Here is a 19734-nt window from a genome sequence, read left to right on the forward strand (position 1 = left end):
TGCTCAAAACTATGCCACTTTTTCTTCCTCCCCCACAAAATGGAAAAATTGCGCAATAGTACCCAGTGACCATTGGGCCCTCAACACCATGACAACCAACTGTGATCCACTGAGGGTGAAAGTGTTCACATGCTGATCACGGGTGTTATGTTGATGATGATTGACGTTGTCATGCAAGGACAGGGCCGGGCCACTTGACGAACCATGAGATTTTTGCCTATAAAACTCTTTTGTCAGCCATTTTGTATTTGTTCTGGGGTTGTTGTTTTGGCGATGGAGGTTCAATGGTTTTGGTTTACGATTACCTGGAGCTTTATGGTGCAAACACTCAAAATACTTATAGACTCCTCATACAGAAGTCGTATTGTTCGCGGCCAATCCACACTAAAAGGTGTTGTTGAGCGGTATGTTTGGAACGGATTGAGTCGCGAACGCTTGAAAGCCATGAAAGCCTTGTATGCCTTGTATGCCTTGTATGCCAAGTATACCAATGTCTTAATGTTATTGTGTTATCTATCGTTTACGCAATTGTCTTGTGGGCTAATTTCTACGTAAAGTTCTTGATGTCTGTTGATTTAGAAAAAGCTGCCATAAAAGCTGCTCAGTTATCTGTCATTGTATATGATAATAAGCTTAAAAATAGCAATGATGAAGCATTTTCAGTAAATACAGTCTGTAACTGTAGATCTCGATACGACAACTTTGTTTATTTTAATCGCTCTCGTACGCATGGTATTCGTATTCGTGATCGTGAGCCCAGCAGAATACCAAAGAAAAGAGTTACACGTATTTTGAAGAAATCCAGGAAAGTAAGACGTTTACTTCGAACCTACATCAGAAAAAGCATACCGAAGTCTACCCGAATGCACCTTTTTACAAATAAAGCTCGTGAAAAAATATATGCACATGGAATCAGATTTGAGAATAAAGGAACAACGAAATATCCCTTTTCTGTAGTCAGGAGAAAATATCGAAAGTCTAATAAATACAGGATACTGAAAATGTAGAACCAATATACACATGTAATAAAAAGTCCAAAGCCAAAGCAGTCGAATGCATGGGGGCCTAATTCAATACCAAATGTTTATAAAAATCTGAATCACAGGGTAAATCATTTTAAGTCCAATCTGTCCGGAGATATAGAAACAAACCCTGGTCCTGTTATTTATTCTACTAAAACAATTCAAGCTCCTTACAGTCAAGACAATGTGACAATGTTTGGGTTAAATGCTTGTACACAGTGTGTAGCCATGTCATTTGCTTCCCTCACATATAACAAGAGGAATGGTATTGCATCCTAAATTTACTTGGTTAATATCATGAACATTGGTAATGAATTGTATTCTGGTCTATCTAGTTTATCCAGGGAATCCTATTTACTGCTAACAGAAGTACCTAAAATGGTAATAGTGTTTAATATTAATTATCAGCTTCAATATAGTCCAACCTATACTGGTACTATACATGGTACTTGTGAAGTACAAGATTTTAATTATTGTGTGTCATTTGCTAATGCTATGCAGGCTTTGCCAGGACAGAATTATAATTCCTTTCTTTTAACAATCCTTAGTACTACGGTAGGTTTTTATTGTAATTGTTGTGGTAAGTTTAAGATGTTTGTTTATCATGGTAGAGATTCATATGGTATGTCTCATTCTCAAGGAACTTGTGTACTGTTAGAAGTTAACACCTTAAATGAGCTGATAAACTATTTTCAAGGGCTTTATCAAAATCCAAATGTTTTATCAGCAGATTAGTATAAATCACTTGGTTCTGCAGAAGAACAAAATCTTTTGTCTAGCAGAGTAATTTGGTATCAATCACTCGATACTGCACAAAAACAAAAGAGAGCAGAATGATTTAACTTGCTCAATTCTGCACAAAAACAAAAAAAGAGCAGCATGGTATACGTCATTGAATCCTAAAGAAAAAGAAAAACTTTTGTCTGGCAGATCAGAATGTATAAAACACTGGATCTTGCAGACAAAGATAAGAGCATATCACAAGTCCAAGCTAAGGGAAAGCCCATAGAAACTCAGTTAAACATGATTTAGATCATAAGATCACAGCTTTCCAAAGTAAGATTAGGAAAGGTTCATACTATATTTGTTCGGTTTATAACAGAATACTATACAGAAAAACTGTTATCCAGTTGAAAAAACAAATGTACAACACTCAGCAAGAACTATTTAGTGAGTTGTATACCCATGATTCCTTTCAGTCTTGGAATGACCTAACACTTATCGCCTGATGACTAACTTTTGTGAAATAGGTGTATGCCATTGGCCAGACTTGCGCTCACTATTTCAGTATACTATTCCACCCGTAGTATCACAACGCTTGATCCGAAGGATCCAGTACCATCCAGGTATCCCAGTTACCCTGCTCACAGGGTCTAGTTAGATAGTCAATTCAAATGATTGTGTTAGCTTTTCCTTATCGTTAATTTAAAGCTACTCTGAGCTGAGTTTAACAGCCGTTGAAAGGAACTGAACGATAGCCTTTGGCCCGTAATGGGCTAGGGCAGCGCTCTTATTAAAGCCAGATCGCGATCTAAGGTTGGGTGATACATGTGCTTGATGATAAATTCCAAGTGTGTTATACAAATGAAAAATCGTAAGTTACTTTGGACTAAAAATAAGAAGGTTTTGAAGCAAATCTTTCTGGAAATAAACATCATAACGATGCAATACCAACGCTCTAAGTTTTAATTTTTTTAAAATTATGCTTGTAGGCAAAGGATGGCGGCCATAACGACGTGCAGTTGACAGATGCGACTTATCATCAATTTTTTTTTTAATTCCTTGAGGTCGGGGTTTCTTGGCCAGAGATGGTCATATTCATCTCTTCTTTCATTCGTTGTATCTCCATTGCGATTGAATCTTTGAGTCTCTCCTCTAAATTGTTGACATATTGCATCATGTCCACCAAGTGCCTGTCCCGGGGATTCTCAGATATGTCATTACGGTGTGGAAAATCTACAAATGCACGTATATTTCAAATAATTTTGCTGCTCACAAATTTATCTAAATCATGCATAAATGATCACAAGCTTAAATGGGCTGCCAAAGAAGTCACTTCACAATCACAATTCTTTCAAAGAAAAGACAAAAGAATTGAGGATCAAAAATTAAACGGATTGAAAAGGAACTTACTTCAAAATTCACAAATCGCGGTCTTTTAAATTTCCACTTCCTGCCACTACCAAGCAAAAAATTTAAAACCTATTTTCACAACGAAAACTGATTTTTCTTGTCACTGAGACCTACCCATTTGCCAATGAAGAAATAAGACATTCCTATCGAAAGACCTAGGATTGCTGCAAATGTCAAAATGCTCAACTCAGTCGTAAGATGTTGTAAGTTACAATTTAGACGAGGCGTTTGCTTTATTTGGGTCAAAATAAACAGTTATATCACTCAGTATCAGCTATATATAGATGATAATCATACCTTCTGTTACTGCGTGCACCCTGGCTTGGTGACACTTGGAGTAGACTTGAAGTAAGATACCGAGAAACACCAGCCCGAGAAATACCGCCAGAAGATAAATCAACATCCACAGGGTCATTTTCGAGCCGGATGAAAAAAACCCTTCCATTTCGTCGGACAGGTTTGCGCTCTGTAAAGATCAATAATTCAAGAAGGGAAATATCATGATTCAGTCATTCTGTACTAAAATTTCTTGAAAAAGTTGAAAGTTTCTTTCAAAAGAGATACAGAAAGCTGTTGAAGAAAAACACACTCGTTTTTAGAACATAGATGTGATCTAAATGATTTGCATTTCACAATTGGTTATTCTACTCGAGTAAAATGACCTCAAGCGTTATTTTTAAAATTGTTCTGTTCTTATTAGTTCCACTAGTACGATTACTTGTTTTACTTTACTTCTAGGGACTTGAAAAAATCATCAGCTGTGGTAACTTTTTCAATAAACTTTCGGTTTATAGTGACCCAAGTAAGTTGACATTTAAGTTACCGTAGACTCCCTATAGTTTACCGACTCCCGAGCTTGAGGAAAAGGAATATTTGAAGGTGAGGCAAAATGGATTCGGTATTCTCTGAGATAATGAAATTAAACCTCTATTTTTTACCCTAACCCTTGATGAGGCTGTTGTCTGCGAGAAGTTAAGCCTTAAAAAAACTAATAGAGTCAAGACAAATGCACTGGTGTTCATCCTGAACGGCCGCACGTGTCAAAATAGGAGAACAGTTAGAAAAAACATTTGCACTTAGACGTACCTCAGCAGGAATAAGTTGCTCTTTTGCAGTTTCCTTAGCAACCGCGACCAGGTCTACAGATAATTCTTTTAAATTCTTCCCGCACCTGGACAGTTCTTGTTTTCTTTTAAATCGTTGCTCCTCGGAGTAATTGGTTTCATTTGGTGACCTTGTTGGAAGTGGCGGGACGTCATGGCTTACATGCGCCAGATAATACTCCATTGGATAATCGATGTTACGTATCATTCGAATTTGTCTGCTTTGTTTCGAACCAAATTTATCCAGAAAGTACACTGCAGTGTTATGATCCAAAAATACTCTTCCAATTGCTCCTTGGCTAAGATTTTTTTGCATATCTTGAAGAGAGTCAAACTCTGTAGATTAAAAGTTTCTTGATCAAATCAGCATGGGAACGTAGTTTAATGGGTTTAAAGAGCTAAAGTCCTTTGTTGATGAAAACTAACTCCGTTCATGTTGTGCGGTTAGTATTGATTACCTGATTATTGACAATAAAATTCACAGTGGCAGTAAAGGATGTGAGAACTTTATTGGGGTAGAAATTCCGAAAGCTATGTCTTCTTAAACCTAGCCTTTACCTTAATTCTAATACCTGGCCTTTTGGTGTCCTCTAGATACTTGTGCACTTCAAAACTGTGTGCCAAATGACCATCAATAAATGTTTAGCCTGCCTCAGGTTTTTTCTCCACATAGTTATCATTTATCAAATTTTCATTGCCTTTTTGTTTTAGCACATTCAATATATAGGCAACTAAGATAAGAATAAAGTTCTTATCTTGTTAAGAAAGTTTTAGTGTGACCACGAAGGTAATGAAGTGATATTAATTAGTTGGCATTTCATCTTGCTATGATTTGTGGCATTACAGCTCATTGTTACCATAAATGAATTCTCACTTACTGGTGATCTTTGCATCAAACTCTTAAGCAACTTTTTGGGTTGTAAGAAAAGGAGCTAAGACACCAACCTGATATGGAAAACACAATAATTTTCATTAATACCAACAACTATGGGGAGTTGATTTCTCCTACGTGTACTTAGAACTCAGAGAGGACTGAAAAAGATACAATCATAGTGGTTTTTTTTTTCAAATTACTACTAAAGGCCAGATCCGTCTCCTTTTTGGCAACACTTAAGATGAAACTTTTTTTTTCTTTATACACACCTCTTTACCAGCAATATCTTTGCATTTTGTGCCATCAAGGGAGGCTTGCATGGCACTGATTATTAAGCCTGTGAACAATGACATCATAACTGCTCCCTCCAGAACCCAGATTATGCCAAATATACGGCCAAGAAAGGACTTTGGAGTTACGTCCCCGTACCTGATTTAGAAAAAGAGTAATCATAAAAAACCGCAACTCAAGTCAAAAACTTAGAAATACGTTTAATTGTAAGTGCAGTTATCTTAAACAGAATTGAAATACCCCACTTTTGTGAGGGAGAGCACGGCCCACCAAAATCCTTGAGGCGCACCAGCCGTAAACAAAGGTGAAAACTGGTCTTTGTTAACTCTGCGTTCCTGCAATCAGGAAGGAAAAGTCTACTTTTATAGCCTGCAAAAAAATGTTGGGGTGTTTTAACTGGGAGTTATCCCAAAAGAAATTGTTATTCTCAGATCACTTGGATATCGTTCATAAAAAAGAACAGGAAAAAATGCTGCATTGATTCCATTCTATCAAGAGGTCAGATGCACATTATCATGACTAGTAAAACAAAATTCATTAAAGTTTTCCTAAAACCTCCAGGCATCTTCTCAGAATTCTGTCGTGTCCCATCGCCCAAACGTGCGGCTTATGTAAGCCTATGTGGTACTGTATGACCAACATAAATCCATGTTCTTACCAAAAGCCATACGAGTATTCCTGAAACTCCTGACAGTAACATCATACAAACCAGAATTGGCCATTGTGACGTAATAGATGCAAACAGCTGTTCCTCTGATTCTTCCTCACACTTCTTTAAGTTTGCTATTAGAGAACTGCCAAATGACACAAATGCTCGGATCAGTGTGACATTAGGCAGTCCATCATCGTCTATCTTATGGTTAGCTTGAAAGGGAAAAGTGAAATCCACTTGCTTGGTTTTCATCAGATTTGACATTTCATCTTGACTTCGCGCAAAGATGGTATCCATATTGCAAGCTGTTGGGTCGCTTGCTTGTCTACTAAAGCAAGTCATGTCCACAAACCATTTAATGGTTTGGTACATAAATCCTAGATCGAGACTTCCGCTTATGATTTAAGGAGGAGTGTTCAGCAAAGCGACTTTCAACCTGCACTGCGTTTTTTGTTCAGAATTCGTAGAAAATTTTAAGTAAACCAGGAACAGAAGAATATGGAGAAGTTTCATAATTCAATTAGTCACTGCGTCTTTAAGGCTAAGACTCCAACCTGATGGGAGAAAATAATTCAACAACTTTTCGTAGTATACATAAAAATATGAGGCACTCGGAAAACTTGATAGCGTTGAGCCACACTGAAAAAAGAAACAAGAATAATCAATGGAGCAACATTCAAGAAGCTTTGTAGTTTGAAAATCTGCAGTACAATTCCCGCGTAAAACATCTGCTTGAATAATCATAGAATAATCGACTGATCATATTTAGTTATTAGAGCAGCGAGGTTTTTAAAAATCGTCACACTTTGTAATACCTGTCGTACTTTGTAAGAACCTTATTGCACTTTGTAACCAACTCTTCGCACTTTGTAACGCCCGTCCTTACAATTAAAACAGGACACTAATGATGAAATTGGCGCTATTGAATGGTGTTTATTTTTCTCTTGTTTTCATGCTGCGCGGTATCCATCATACTTAATCACAGTATTTGCATCCGAAATCGATTAAGCCTGCACGATCGCAAATTCAAATAAATATGCCAATAGAAATTGGAAAACTGAAATTTAAATCATGTTCACTTGTTGTGAAATCGGTGTCATGCTGCATACAGACCTCTGTATCCTCTTGTTTTGTCGTTAGTAGAGGAGGGAATTATTGCAAAACTTTCTCCAATAAGCCTATGTAAAATCTTTTAGACCTCTTTGCCACTCGATGTCTAATGCTTCTCAGTTTTTAAAGAAATACGAGTTACATTTCTTCCTCGAAAACGTACTTCACTTTCCCATAAAAATAAATGAAATTTGTATGGGTGTAATAACGACACGATTCAAACAGCATCATGGCTATAACGAGCTCGTTCGTCAAGCGAAGAGGGATGCTCTTTAACTTGAAAGATACATGGTAAAAGGAAACATTTATACAGAGTCGAACCTATAACGAGCGCTTACCCACGGGAAATGGTCAGTGCTCAAGACTGGCAATACAGAATAAGGCTTTCACAAAAAATGATTAAAACGTCACCCTATGCTATAAGTATAAAAAATCATCCAAAACTATTACTAATCTTGATTTCGGGAGATAAACATCAATCGAATTTTTCTTGAAAGGTTATAACTAATTCTATTTGAAGTGGTTCCGCTCTAAGTGATCGTTCAATACAGGTGGAGGAGAATACAAACAGGCCGCTGGTACTCAGTAAAGGGTGACCACGAACGCTTACTAGAGGTGAAAACTACGGTTATTAAAGGGAAAAAAAAAATTCGGGACTGACAACAAAACGCTAAATACAGCGTGATCGTTTATTAAAGGCTCCACTGCAATCTAAAAGTAGCTCACTTCTCGCTTGTGATTTACAAACTTTTATCGTGTTCTCTCAACATCCTCTCTGGGTTATTACACCGGTAAATTGATAGAAAGTAAGGTTCGTTGTTTTTAAACAATTAAAAGTATTCGTATGAACACGGCCCTGGGTAGGACATATTTCGCATTAGAGAGGCTTTTCAAAGAGAGTTTGACACTAATTACCTTCATTAGGCAGGAAAAACCGAAAGGATCCAACAGAGTCTGGTATGTAGTTTGTTCAGCTTTTCTTTAGTAACACAATGGAAATGGCCACCAAGTGAGACCAAGGAATTAGTTTTATTTTGAGTTTTTGTTATTATAACCGTTTCAGGCTTTGGAGATTGAAAAGAATAGAGCCTTTGTCGCTTACGTTCTCCATTTTTTTTAATACGCCCTAAGCCCTAAGCCCTACGAAGCCCTAAGCCCTACGAAGCGAGATGAAAGAGTCAATTATTGCGCCTAAATATGCTGTCCTTTCGTCAGAAGAATTTTGGTGTGATGTAGTAGATCCAAAAACACAGAGGTGGATCTGGGAAAGAAGTGCAAAGTTTGTGGACTCCCCCCCTCCTCCCACTGAGAGGGAAGTTCTAATTGAACTGTTATTCTGCAAAAAAAGAAAATTTTTTGCAGAATTTTCTGGTGTTGAAGTACAACATGAGACGAAAAAGATGAAAGTATGGGCCAGCAGTATCGAACATTTGTCCTTCTTTTCGTCACAGCTGGTATTCTGCGTACACCATCGTCTGACTCTTATTCGTGAGTTTCCTATGGACTTTGTTTCGCTTCTATGCGTATGGCCCCTGTCACGTCGGAACTTCTCAGCAGCTCACGTTATGGCATTGCCCATAGTCATAAACCTTTTTCTTCCTTGTGCACTTTTAAAATTTGTTCACGTCACCCGTCAGTCACGTCGTTCCTTTAGAAAGAAAAATAGTGGATCTATACCTTTCACAGGTCTGGTTGGGGAGAGAACATGATTTTCATGATTCTAAAGCAAGCACTGTTGAAAGAATGTAAGATATGCTAGGCAAGGCTCTGCCTTTTTTGACGTAAGGGTTTTTCACCCAAACGCAGAGTCTTACAAAGATCTCACCATTCAGCAGATTTATCGCAAACATGAAGATTAGAAGAAGAGGTTATACGCGAACAGGGTTTTGGAAGTTGAACGAGGGACTTTTACACCTTTAGTCTTCACTACTACCAGAGGCATGGCGGACGAATGCAAGCGTTTCCACAGTGGATTAGCGGAACTCATATCTATTAAGTAAGGAGAGGAGTACAGCACAACGATTTCATGGATACGTTCAAAAGTGTCCTTCGCTCTACTAAGGTCCGCCTTACTGTTCCTAAGAGGTTCACGCACCACTAGGCGTGTCCCTCTGAACATCGAACATTGAACATTGAAAAGAACAAGCAGGATTTAGAGAATAGTTTTTGTTTTTTTTTTTAGAATATTTTTAGATTTTTTAATATATAAGATGGATTTTTTTTTATCTTCAAATAAGATTTTCCATGATATTTCCCTTGAGCTAGGTTGAACTCGGAAGTATATAAGGATAGGATTAGGAAGGAACAGATTATAATCGATTGAATGTAATCATTAGAATGAAATAATTATGTGAAATGAGACTTATGACAGATTTTAATTTAGTCAAGTTTATATTATATTGTAGGAAAAGAATTTTAGTAAATTAAAATTTATATTGATGGTACTAAAATGATAGTTTACAATGCATGTGCACGCTACAAACCAAACTTTACAGTCTTGGCTCAACCTTTAGTTTTAATTTCTTTTGAATTGTGTCGTGAAAATAGCCGCATCAGTAAAACATACACACATATAATAGCTTCTACCACAACATTGAGATGGAAAGGTTTATGATACAGACCAGATTATAAGTCTGATAAATAAACGTACTGTACAAAGTAAAATAAAAAACTGTTTCTTGACTATAAAATTTTCTCTGCTCTATGGGTTACAATTATATTACCACCATTTTTGAAGGTACGAGGCTCTGCAGCGCGACATGCAATCCAAGCTCCGCTATTACACAATTATTTAGCTGCAGAACTGGAAAATATAGTAGTATGTATTGGTTAGAAAAAACCCTTTAAATGATGAAATTTTCAAGTAATTTCAAGTAATCTTAAGGAGACCAACTTGTAACAACAAAAAAAGTAATTATCATCATTATTATCATCATTTATGTCACACATTTTCATATGTCCATATGTCCAAAAGCTCTTTACAGAGTGTGCCTAGTAAAATAATACTTTGAAACCCGAGAGACAGAATCTACAAGCTTATCACTAGCGTAAAAATAAAACAATCCTATTCTAAGTAATGAAATACTATAAACAACTATAAAAGATTGCCACACGCCTGTCGAAAAAGTAGAATTTGATGATTGATAAAAGAAATCCGCGATTGCTTAAATTTCGCTGAACTCTGCCCGTGCAGAAGAACCTATAGATACAATGTTATTACTAATAATTTACAAACTCAGCTCAGAATGAGCTATAATAAGATAAGGCTATTTAAACGTTACAATTTCTCGCCTTATTGCAGCAGTGTTTCATGAGGTGCATCTCTTTCCTGGATTAGGAGAGCTTTGGCAAAGTCTTTTTTAATCTTCTGCAAGTCGTTGGATAATTCTTTGAGTCTATTTTCAAAACCCTGAAAATTCTCCACCACGAATTTCTTCCTGTTAAAGTGGCCTGGATGATGGATGGATCTGTCAATACCTAATTTAGCAAAAAATAAATTGTATTTGGGAACGGTCAATATCTATCACACAGTTGGGGTTTGAAGACGGGGAAGGAGTTACTTTGGAGGATTTGGGTTGTATCACAATTTACCTGATCCTCCATTTAGTTCTGTTGAATGCCAATGATCGCCCTTTTATAGAGACGACTGGTCCTTCCCTCCCTTCCCCCTGAAAAGCACGCATCTCCTTCCCCCCCCCGCCGCAAAATCCTCTGACCTGCCCCCTGAAAAATGACAACCTTTGTTGTTGGTAGAACAAGGACAAATGGAATCCAAATATTTCCACAGGGGTTAAACTTACCTTTCCTCTTTAGAATCGCGGGATTACAAGAATTCAAGCCCTCCCAAAACACCCCAATGATGACAAGTCCGAGGAATATCCCAAGAAGACTAAATAAGAGAAACCGGGTTCTTTCTGAGCCACTTGAGAATAAACCATCCATTTGATCAAATAAGGCTGCCGTCTAAAAAGAAAAAAAACATTAAAGAGGGATAGATTCAACCACATAGAATTGTTTAAAGGGCAAGGGTAGTCTTTGTTTCCCCACAGACATCCTACTTTTCTCATTTTCCTAGTTCTGGATTCGACATATTTTCATAAATTCATCATCAGAGGGCTAGAGATACCTAAACCGACCCTCTAATATTTTTTCGGCCAGTTAAATCCGTAAGGCGACAAAAAACAACCTTTGTACGGTCGTGCATCAGAAACCTGACGTGAGTATCAACAATTACTCTTGATCACTTTAGTTGAAAAGTGTTATAGAAGACTACCTGCAGTTCTGCCGGTATCAGGTCAGCTGATGCCTTTAGACTTTCTCCGCGCAATATTGTGGAAAACTTCTTTAATGCTGGTCCACATTCCACCACTTTTTTTCTTTTGACAATTTCTGGATCGGTGGCATTTGTAACGTTCACTGGTCCCTTGTATACGTGCACCAAATAATAATCCATCGGATAATGGATATTGCGAATCATTCGTATCTGCCTGTTCTTTCTCAGTCCGGATTTATCGAGGAAGTAAGATGCAGTCTTTCGATCCACAAGGACTCTTCCGATGGTTCCTTCGCTGAGTTTTTCTTGCATCTCTTCCAAGCTGCTAAACTCTGTAATATCAGATATTTCAGGATCAGTCCAGTTACAATGGAGGTCACTTAAAAAAGGCTAAATATTTTTACAAAAATGCATTCATAGAAAACGAACCACTGAGGCTTTTCCAGTTGATAGTTTGTTAGTTGGGGTGTCATTCAAATGTATTTTTAGTGTAAGGTGTGTCTTCGTGATATGGGAAGACTTTCACCTCTGAGCGAAGTCAACCCCCTTCCCTCCTCTCGTGGCTCTGTGTTCGTGCACGTTTGCATTTGAATGGGAAGTCATACTGGCGTGTGCCCCCGGTACGAATTAATGTTACGGAATCATGTAAATGCAGAACTATCCCCGAGTCCTCCGAATCAGGAGCACATCCCTAATTTTCGTTAATCGAGTATGACATCGTCACGTTAATTGGACGAATGAAGACAGATGCATTTGAAAACTTATTTGTGAACGGAATGTTGTCAGTAGATATAGCCTCAGTGAAAATTGTTACTTACCAATTATCTTTGCGTCGTACTGCTTTGCCACAATTTTCGTATCAGTATTTTTGATGAACACGCCAACCTAAGGTAAATCCCACTACATTAGAACAGCTTTTATCTTCTCTTGCGCATGTATTGGGTGTGGTCATCCTTTTTTCGCAACCTTACCCCCCTCCCCTTAGGGCCTCCGCACGCGACTACATCCTTTAGGCCTTTCACTATTGCAAGGACACACTTTGTAAGTCCTGAATCAGATTACTCACATGGCAATGGTCAGTAATTGATAGGTCATCGCACATAGAAAAATTTAATAGGGCCTGGTAAAGACTTACACATTTGTGACAGAAAAAATACCCGATAAAACCTACAAAATTTGTTTTTCTTGTCAAGTAAAAATTATCTATCATATTGGAATATCCACATATTTTAGGTACATTTACAATTTGCTAACAATTAGTAGGTTTTCAGTTAACAAGATTCTAGAAAGTTTGTGGAGTGATTCTGTCAGCGAAGAGGGCATTACTGGCGATAGATTATACGAAGAAAGTTATGGAGGCTATTGGAACGAGTCTGAGAGCTCAGACCATGATGTTACACGCTCAAGGGTGGGCCGCAGCGAGATGTTTCGTACTTCTTTCTTTTTTTTTTTTTGTCTTGTTTTTTATATTTGAATTTGTGCATAGAATGCAAGCAGTCTGCACTTTTTGGAGAGGTCCGTCGCACGAGTCAAAAAATATCAGCGAAAAAAAGAACACAAATTGATGAAAACTTAGGGCCAGATGATAAGTACTTTCCTCTTTCAAAGAATATGAAAAGTCTGTGCAACGAAACTACACTTATAAGTTGTAGTTCCGGAAAGACCCACCCTAAATAATAGGAACAGGAAAGGCATCGTTTGTGAAAGGGCCAATAATATCCGAAATTGTACAAAACCAAAGCAATTTTCCATTTGGACAATCAATCAAAATTGTTTAATGTTAATTTCTTTCTTCAATACAACTTGCTAACACGGACTCAGGTAGCTCATGATTCCTAGCTGCTCCAGGGATCATAAACATGACCGCACTCAGTCATCCAGGGCCCAGCAGTTCGAAGCGGTCTCAGTAGTACTAATCCGGGGTTAATTTCATACGAGTTTCTTCATACCTTTGTTCAGCAACCTCTTTCGAATAATTTTATTTATTTTTTTCAAAGAGCATCTAATAAGTGTGGACAAAAATAATTATACTGAATTTTCTTTTACAGCTTTCAGATCTGAAATAAGATTTCACATTACTGCTGAGTTGTCTGAACCCTTATTTGAACAACCCTGCCCTGTGACTCAGAGGTTTGAGTCACAAGGCCGAGTTACATTTGAGTTGTTCCTGAGTTCGATCGATGAGGGTAGGATTTCATTTGTTGGCAACATAACTTTTTCAGGGAAAAACCTTTCGAAGCTTGGGTTAAGATAAATTGAAAAATGTAGGGAATCTAATTTGAAACCAAGAAAATAATCAACTGATATATCTCCTTACAATATCAAACCTGAATCAAACATTGAGGTCACGAGAATAAAAGAAATGATCACCAATCAAAGAAACTCTTGATTGTTAAAATAAATTCTTTTTTTCAGCACCATAAGAAATATATAGAGAAAATTATAGAGAAGAGGCATAATGATGTTAGGGTGCAAAGGGTTTTTTAGGTATTCATGTTAAGGTTACTAACCTCTTTGCCACCGATTTCCCTACATCCAGTACCATCCAGGGAAGCTTGCATAGCATTTGTAAATGTGGCGGTGAACAGCGACAACGTTATAACTCCTATCAGGATCCACATTATACCAAATGCACGTCCACAGAGGGTTTTAGGCGTCTTATCACCGTACCTAATGAGAAAAAGGAACCAAATATCTTCGCACTTTGAGGATAGTGTAGTAAGTATATAAAGAGGGTTGTCCAATACACCCAAACCGCTACGATTCGTCAAAGGCAGTTTGCGAATCATTCTACCGTTTGATGCGGTTAATGCGTCTTGTTGTACCGGAAATCTGATTAACCATCTCTCATTAGATGAAAACGCATACTGGTAGTCAATTTGCAAATCACTTGGGAAATATTTCGCAAGTAACTGTCAAGGGTTGTTGACAATGTTGTCGAATTGAACGACTCGTCTCAGTTGCACCCGTCGACCCGTCATACCAGAAGTCCATTAACAAGACATTTAGAAAATATTCCGCAAGTGGCCACGAAAGGGGGTTGCAGATTTTGTCGGATCGAACGACTCGTCACAGCTGGTGTCGACCTGTCATACCGGAAGTCGATTTGCGAGACACTTAGAAAATATTCCGCGAGTAACTACGAAGGTGGGTTGGAGATGTTGTCGAATCGACTCGAATCGAACGACTCGTCACAGTTGATGTCGAACCGTCATACCTCCGGTGTGAAGATTCGTCAACGACCGTGGACGAATTGTCGCTGTTTCACATTTTAAGAACGTGGAAGGTTCACGTTGTCATTTTCTCTTTTCATCCTACTCATTTTCACATATTGCTCACGCCCCTCGACTTTTATACTATTCATTTTCAAAAATTGTTTACCAACCTCCACTTCCGGTATGTTAACGCACGATTCGACTTCCGGTGTGTCGATTCGTCAACGACCGTAGACGAATCGTAGCGGTTCGAGTGTATTGGACATGTATGTATGTAAAAAATAAATAAATAGATAAAAAACTGAAACATGGTTTTAAGATGTGCAATGGAAAATTATTTTTCTTTTCTTTGTTACTATTCATTTTGCTTTCTGTGAAGAGCTGTAAACGAGAGGAATCCGGTACCACGTGACAACTAGTTGTTTGTAAGACTGGAAGCCAATTGAAGAATGGAACCCCTGAGATTTTGATAAACCCGACGCATGTAACAAAACCGACAAAGAAATGGGTTTTACAATTTTGCTAATTTTTGATTATATTCAAAGGACGCTATAAAAAAAAAATCCCACCAATACCCAAATCTAAATCAACTAACCCTACTGTTGTAAGTGATTCCACTGCCCACCAAAAGCCTTCTGGTGATCCTTTCGTGAACAGGGGTGAAAACTGAGACGCGTTTGAACGGTGTTCCTGTCATGAAATCGGTTTATCTATTTAATGAATTAATATTATTTACAAAAACTAATATTAAGGTGACGTTTAGTATCCGAAATCGTAGCATCTTGGAATAAAATGTTATTATTCGATAGCTTGCGTCATTGCAAGGGTCTTTTTTCACCTACAAATAAACAAACATTATTTGTGGATTTATGAAATGTGGGGCATTACAGTTTTTTCTTTATTCACTGTGAGATCCTTTTTTTTAGTTTGGCTTTCTATTTCGGTGAAGCGATAAGGTGTGCCTAACTAACCGTTTACTCAAAAATGCTGCCGTCGATTCCTCCTTGTACTATTTTTAATCTAAAGCCGTAACAATTAAGGTTGAATCTAATCTTACGTAGAATTAAAACTAAAGAGCTTCACAAGCTGAGTATAGATTGACGATGATAAGCCTTAACTCTTACCAAGAGCCAAATGATCACTCCGGATATCCCTGACAGCAATATGATAAAAGCCAATATTGGCCATTGTGACGTAATGGAAGTAAATAGCTGTTCCCGTGACTCTGCTTCGCACTGCTTTAAGTTCACAATCATCGAACACCCGGATGATGCAGATGCCCGGATGAGTGTCACATTGTCTAGACCCGTAAGTTTTTCTTTTGCATCTGATAGAATCGGAAAACCAAAATCAACCAACCGATTTTTTATCAACTTCACCATCTCGTCTTGATTTTGAACAAATACTGGTTCCATTTTGCAAGCTATGGAGTGTGTTGCTACTCTACCAAAGCAAGCCATGTCCGCAAGCCATGTTAGGGTTTCATGCATAAATCCTCGGTTAATACTTTGGTTCATAATGTAAGGAGGAAAATCTAACAGGGCAAGCTTGAATTTGCATTTCGTTTCTTTATCTTGTTCCTGACGAAGTTGACGCGTTTGGCGAACTTGACGATGTTGCCTGATTTCACGGGCTTTGCGCGCTAATTCCGATTGATTGATTGAATCAAGTGGGAGCTTTTGGCTGCTGGCAAGCCATAAATCGCAGCAAACCGTTAGGCATACGACCAGTCTCAGAGCTGCAACGTGCATCGTTAACACCACCAAGATATGATATGGTTAGAAACCTCCCTTGACGGGCTTCAGACTTCAAGTTGTATTTAGATCTAAAAAAAAAATAAAACACAGATGCGAAAGTCACAATAATGTATTATCTGTTTTATACCGCATGGGCGCAATGCGAGACCAGATCTCAATGTGATTTCCATTACACTTACATGAGAGTTTTCACGAAGAAGACATCATGCACTTGAAAAGAATGGAACGAAAATATGATTTTTGACCTTCTAAAAGGACTCGAAGGAGTTTTTTATAGACAAAAAGTTCTGGAGTCCTCATTAAGGTAGCAACCTCCACTCCTGGCAATAGTCACCTACCCTCACTGAACGCTTTTTTACGATGAGCTACGATGTCTCTGCTACCACACAACATGCCGTTATCTGAGTCGGTGTGCTTGCAGAATTTACATCAACAAGCGTATGTGCAAGTGCGGAGTAATGGATTCAGACAAGGCGGCTTCAGACATACCGACAAATTGTGATTCGCTTCCATCAAGAAGTTCGAAAGATTAACCCATTATGAATTTTGAATTGCGCTTCGCGGTTGGCAATAACTGTTTTTTGTCAAGGTCTGTGTCATCAAGTGGGCTTCTAGAAATATACTTTACGCCAAAGTTTTATGACTGAAATCTAACCAGTTTACAAGTGGATCCCTTTTTCCCAAAACAGAACCGTACTGTGAATCTTCAGACCGACACAATTTGTAATTGTGGCATATGCAGTTTAAGGGCTTGATTATTAAAATTTTGGGCTAGAAGATAATAATTTTTAAAAGAATTTAAACTAATTATCTCATTATATGAGATCTTTTGATAAAATATGGTTTTTCTTCGACTCCGTTTTTGAGTGTCAAAGAATGTAAGGGCAGTTCTTTGCATATTAATTTGTGTTCTACAAAATCTGTAAGCATGGCTATGCCAGGATTAAAAATAACTCCCCATTGTGAACAAAAACACCTCGTAAAGGTGATTTTTTTTCTAACACTGCAGGATATTTTGTGTCCTAGACTGTGACGCCAGATTGAGCGAATGTTATTATATAGTTAACTGTGGGGGAGAGAGTGGGGGCGGACTCTGAACACAATTAATGAAGTCTGTCGAAGGGATGCATTGAAATTTGAAAAGACGAACGCGTTTCGATGTAATGAGAGATTTTCAGAAGGGAATCAGTAAACATACTGCAATATGATTAATAATCATTATGGGAAATATTCAGAGCCAGGCAAATAAATGTGATTTCAGCTGGCGTCATCAATCATTTCCGATTAATCACGGCCTTTTTTTGCGTCGCTTCGGCCAAAGTCCCTCAGCACTACATAGAACAAAAGGAATATTGTAAAATTGTTTTATTAAGAACCGATGTAACTAGCCAAATACCAGTTTGGTTAGTTGGTAATAAAAATGCTTTAAAAAATTCATGTAAAGGCCCAAGTAGTTCAATGGATCATTTGATTTGCGCAGTGGATTTAGCGATCGATGGAACCTCGTCGAAATCGTTCAAAGCAAGGGAGCTTAAAGCTGAGGAAACCACAAGGAGTAGAATCTACATATGTAAATATCCAAATGGTTAATAGTGTAAAACACCGATGAATACAGGAATACATATCATTTTGCGCACGATAATTGAACAGCAAATACGAGATAATGCGTGGGAATAACTGCATTCGGAATCACCGATAACAACGCGTTTTCTCTACGCAAACAGCTAAAAAAACGTCAGAAAACATCGTATTTCTTTACGTTGACCAACCCGTGAACGTTAGACGACATGTTGTTTTCAAGCGTTTTCTACGCATTTTTACTGTCTTAGAAAATGGAAGGAAACGCTTTGTCTTCGACGGAAAACTTCTTTCAAAGCAATCTTTTGTTACTGGAAAACACCAGTAAGCAACGAAAACAATCGTTTTCATAGAGTTAGCTGTGAAGGAAAACTGCTGGATAATGAAACGAACACTCGAATTCGCCGACTTGAAAGCAACGGGTAAACGTTGAATTTTCTTGTCGGAAAATGTCAGAAAAATGCTTGAAAAATTCCGCGTTTTCAAATATTCAGAACTTGTTTTCCGAGCCGGTGAACACCATATGTTTCGCAATAAAGCACGCATGAAGTAATGAAATAAACAAATACTTCAAAATATATGTAGAAATAACTGTGCTCTATACTACTGAAATGCTTTTAATCCTGCAAGGAAAAAGGCGTTCGATCATTCCGAAGTTCATCATCATTATTCACGGAAAATGCGTCAGACGTAAAATGATTCCGAACAGTTGGTAAACGAGGAGGGTATTAAAGTTTCAATTAGAAATGACATGCAAATAACCAATGGTGTAAGACAACACTATCCATTTTTAATCTTTTCTCTTACGAATATTTAAAGGCTGTTTAACTGCACTCAATGATTTACATGCCATAATTTGTTCGATTCAAACCGGCATGCTTTGGTGAAACGGTGTGGCCGTTTTTGTTGTTTTGTTTGGTTTTTTTTTTCATTGAAGAAAAAAGGGCTTCACCAAAATATATATGTATAATAAACATATCTATAGATGTCCAAATGGTTAACGGTGTAAAACACCGATAAATATAGGAATAAATACCAATTTTTCGCACGATAATCGATCGGCAACTACTTGAAAATGCGTGGGAATAACCGCATTCGGTGAATCGCCGATAACAACGCGTTTTCTCAACGCAAACAGCTAAAAAACGCCAAAAACATCGCACTTCTTTACGTTAACCAACCCGTGAACGTTGGACGACACGTGGTTTTGAAGCGTTTTCTACGCATTTTCCTGTCCAAGGAAAATGGAAGAAAACGCTCTGTCTTCGACGGAAAAATTCTGTGAAAGCAATCTTCTGTTACTGGAAAACACCAGTAAGCAACGAATACAAACCGTTTTCTCATCTGACACCGCATTCTTAACATCAGGAAAACAATCGTTTTCGTAGAGTTAACAGTGAAGGAAAACTGCTGGATAATGGAACGAATACTCCTGACCAATTCGCCGACTCGAAAACAACCGAAAAACTTGGGATTCTCTTGTCGGAAAATGTCAGAAAAATGCGTGAATAATGCCGCGTTTTCAAATATTCAGGACTTGTTTTCTGAACGGGTGAGCACCATATGTTTTGCAGTGAAACACACACACAAAGTAATGAAATAAAGAAATACCTCAAAATATATGTAGAAATGACTGTGCTCTATACTATTGAAATGCTTTCAATCCTGCGTGGAAAAAGGCGTTCGATCATTCCGAAGTTCATCATCATTATTCACGGAAAACGCG

General features: G+C 37.9%; 1 protein-coding gene across 1 annotated transcript; it reads right to left on the reverse strand.

Moving 5' to 3' along the window:
- Window positions 1-10159: 10159 nt before the first annotated feature.
- On the reverse strand, window positions 10160-19734 carry LOC136279115 (uncharacterized). The gene is made up of 8 exons (XM_066162576.1): window positions 19620-19734; window positions 15798-16498; window positions 15269-15363; window positions 13969-14128; window positions 12277-12343; window positions 11459-11790; window positions 10986-11148; window positions 10160-10662 (listed from the first exon to the last, which is right to left on the reverse strand). Exons 2-8 carry the CDS (start codon window positions 16422-16424, stop codon window positions 10478-10480), a joined length of 1629 nt encoding a protein of 542 aa, XP_066018673.1. The 5' UTR covers window positions 16425-16498; window positions 19620-19734; the 3' UTR covers window positions 10160-10477.

This window comes from Pocillopora verrucosa, chromosome 2 (assembly GCF_036669915.1).
Source record: "Pocillopora verrucosa isolate sample1 chromosome 2, ASM3666991v2, whole genome shotgun sequence".
Classification (NCBI taxonomy): domain Eukaryota; kingdom Metazoa; phylum Cnidaria; class Anthozoa; order Scleractinia; family Pocilloporidae; genus Pocillopora; species Pocillopora verrucosa.

Excerpts from the sequence above, each read along its gene's own strand:
- LOC136279115 (XM_066162576.1), bottom strand. The coding sequence starts at position 16,424 with ATGCACGTTGCAGCTCTGAGACTGGTCGTATGCCTAACGGTTTGCTGC. Across the intron at positions 15,364-15,797 it reads GAGTGATCATTTGGCTCTTG|GAACACCGTTCAAACGCGTC; the intron begins GTAAGAGTTAAG and ends ATTTCATGACAG. Across the intron at positions 12,344-13,968 it reads GGGAAATCGGTGGCAAAGAG|GTTGGCGTGTTCATCAAAAA; the intron begins GTTAGTAACCTT and ends GATTTACCTTAG.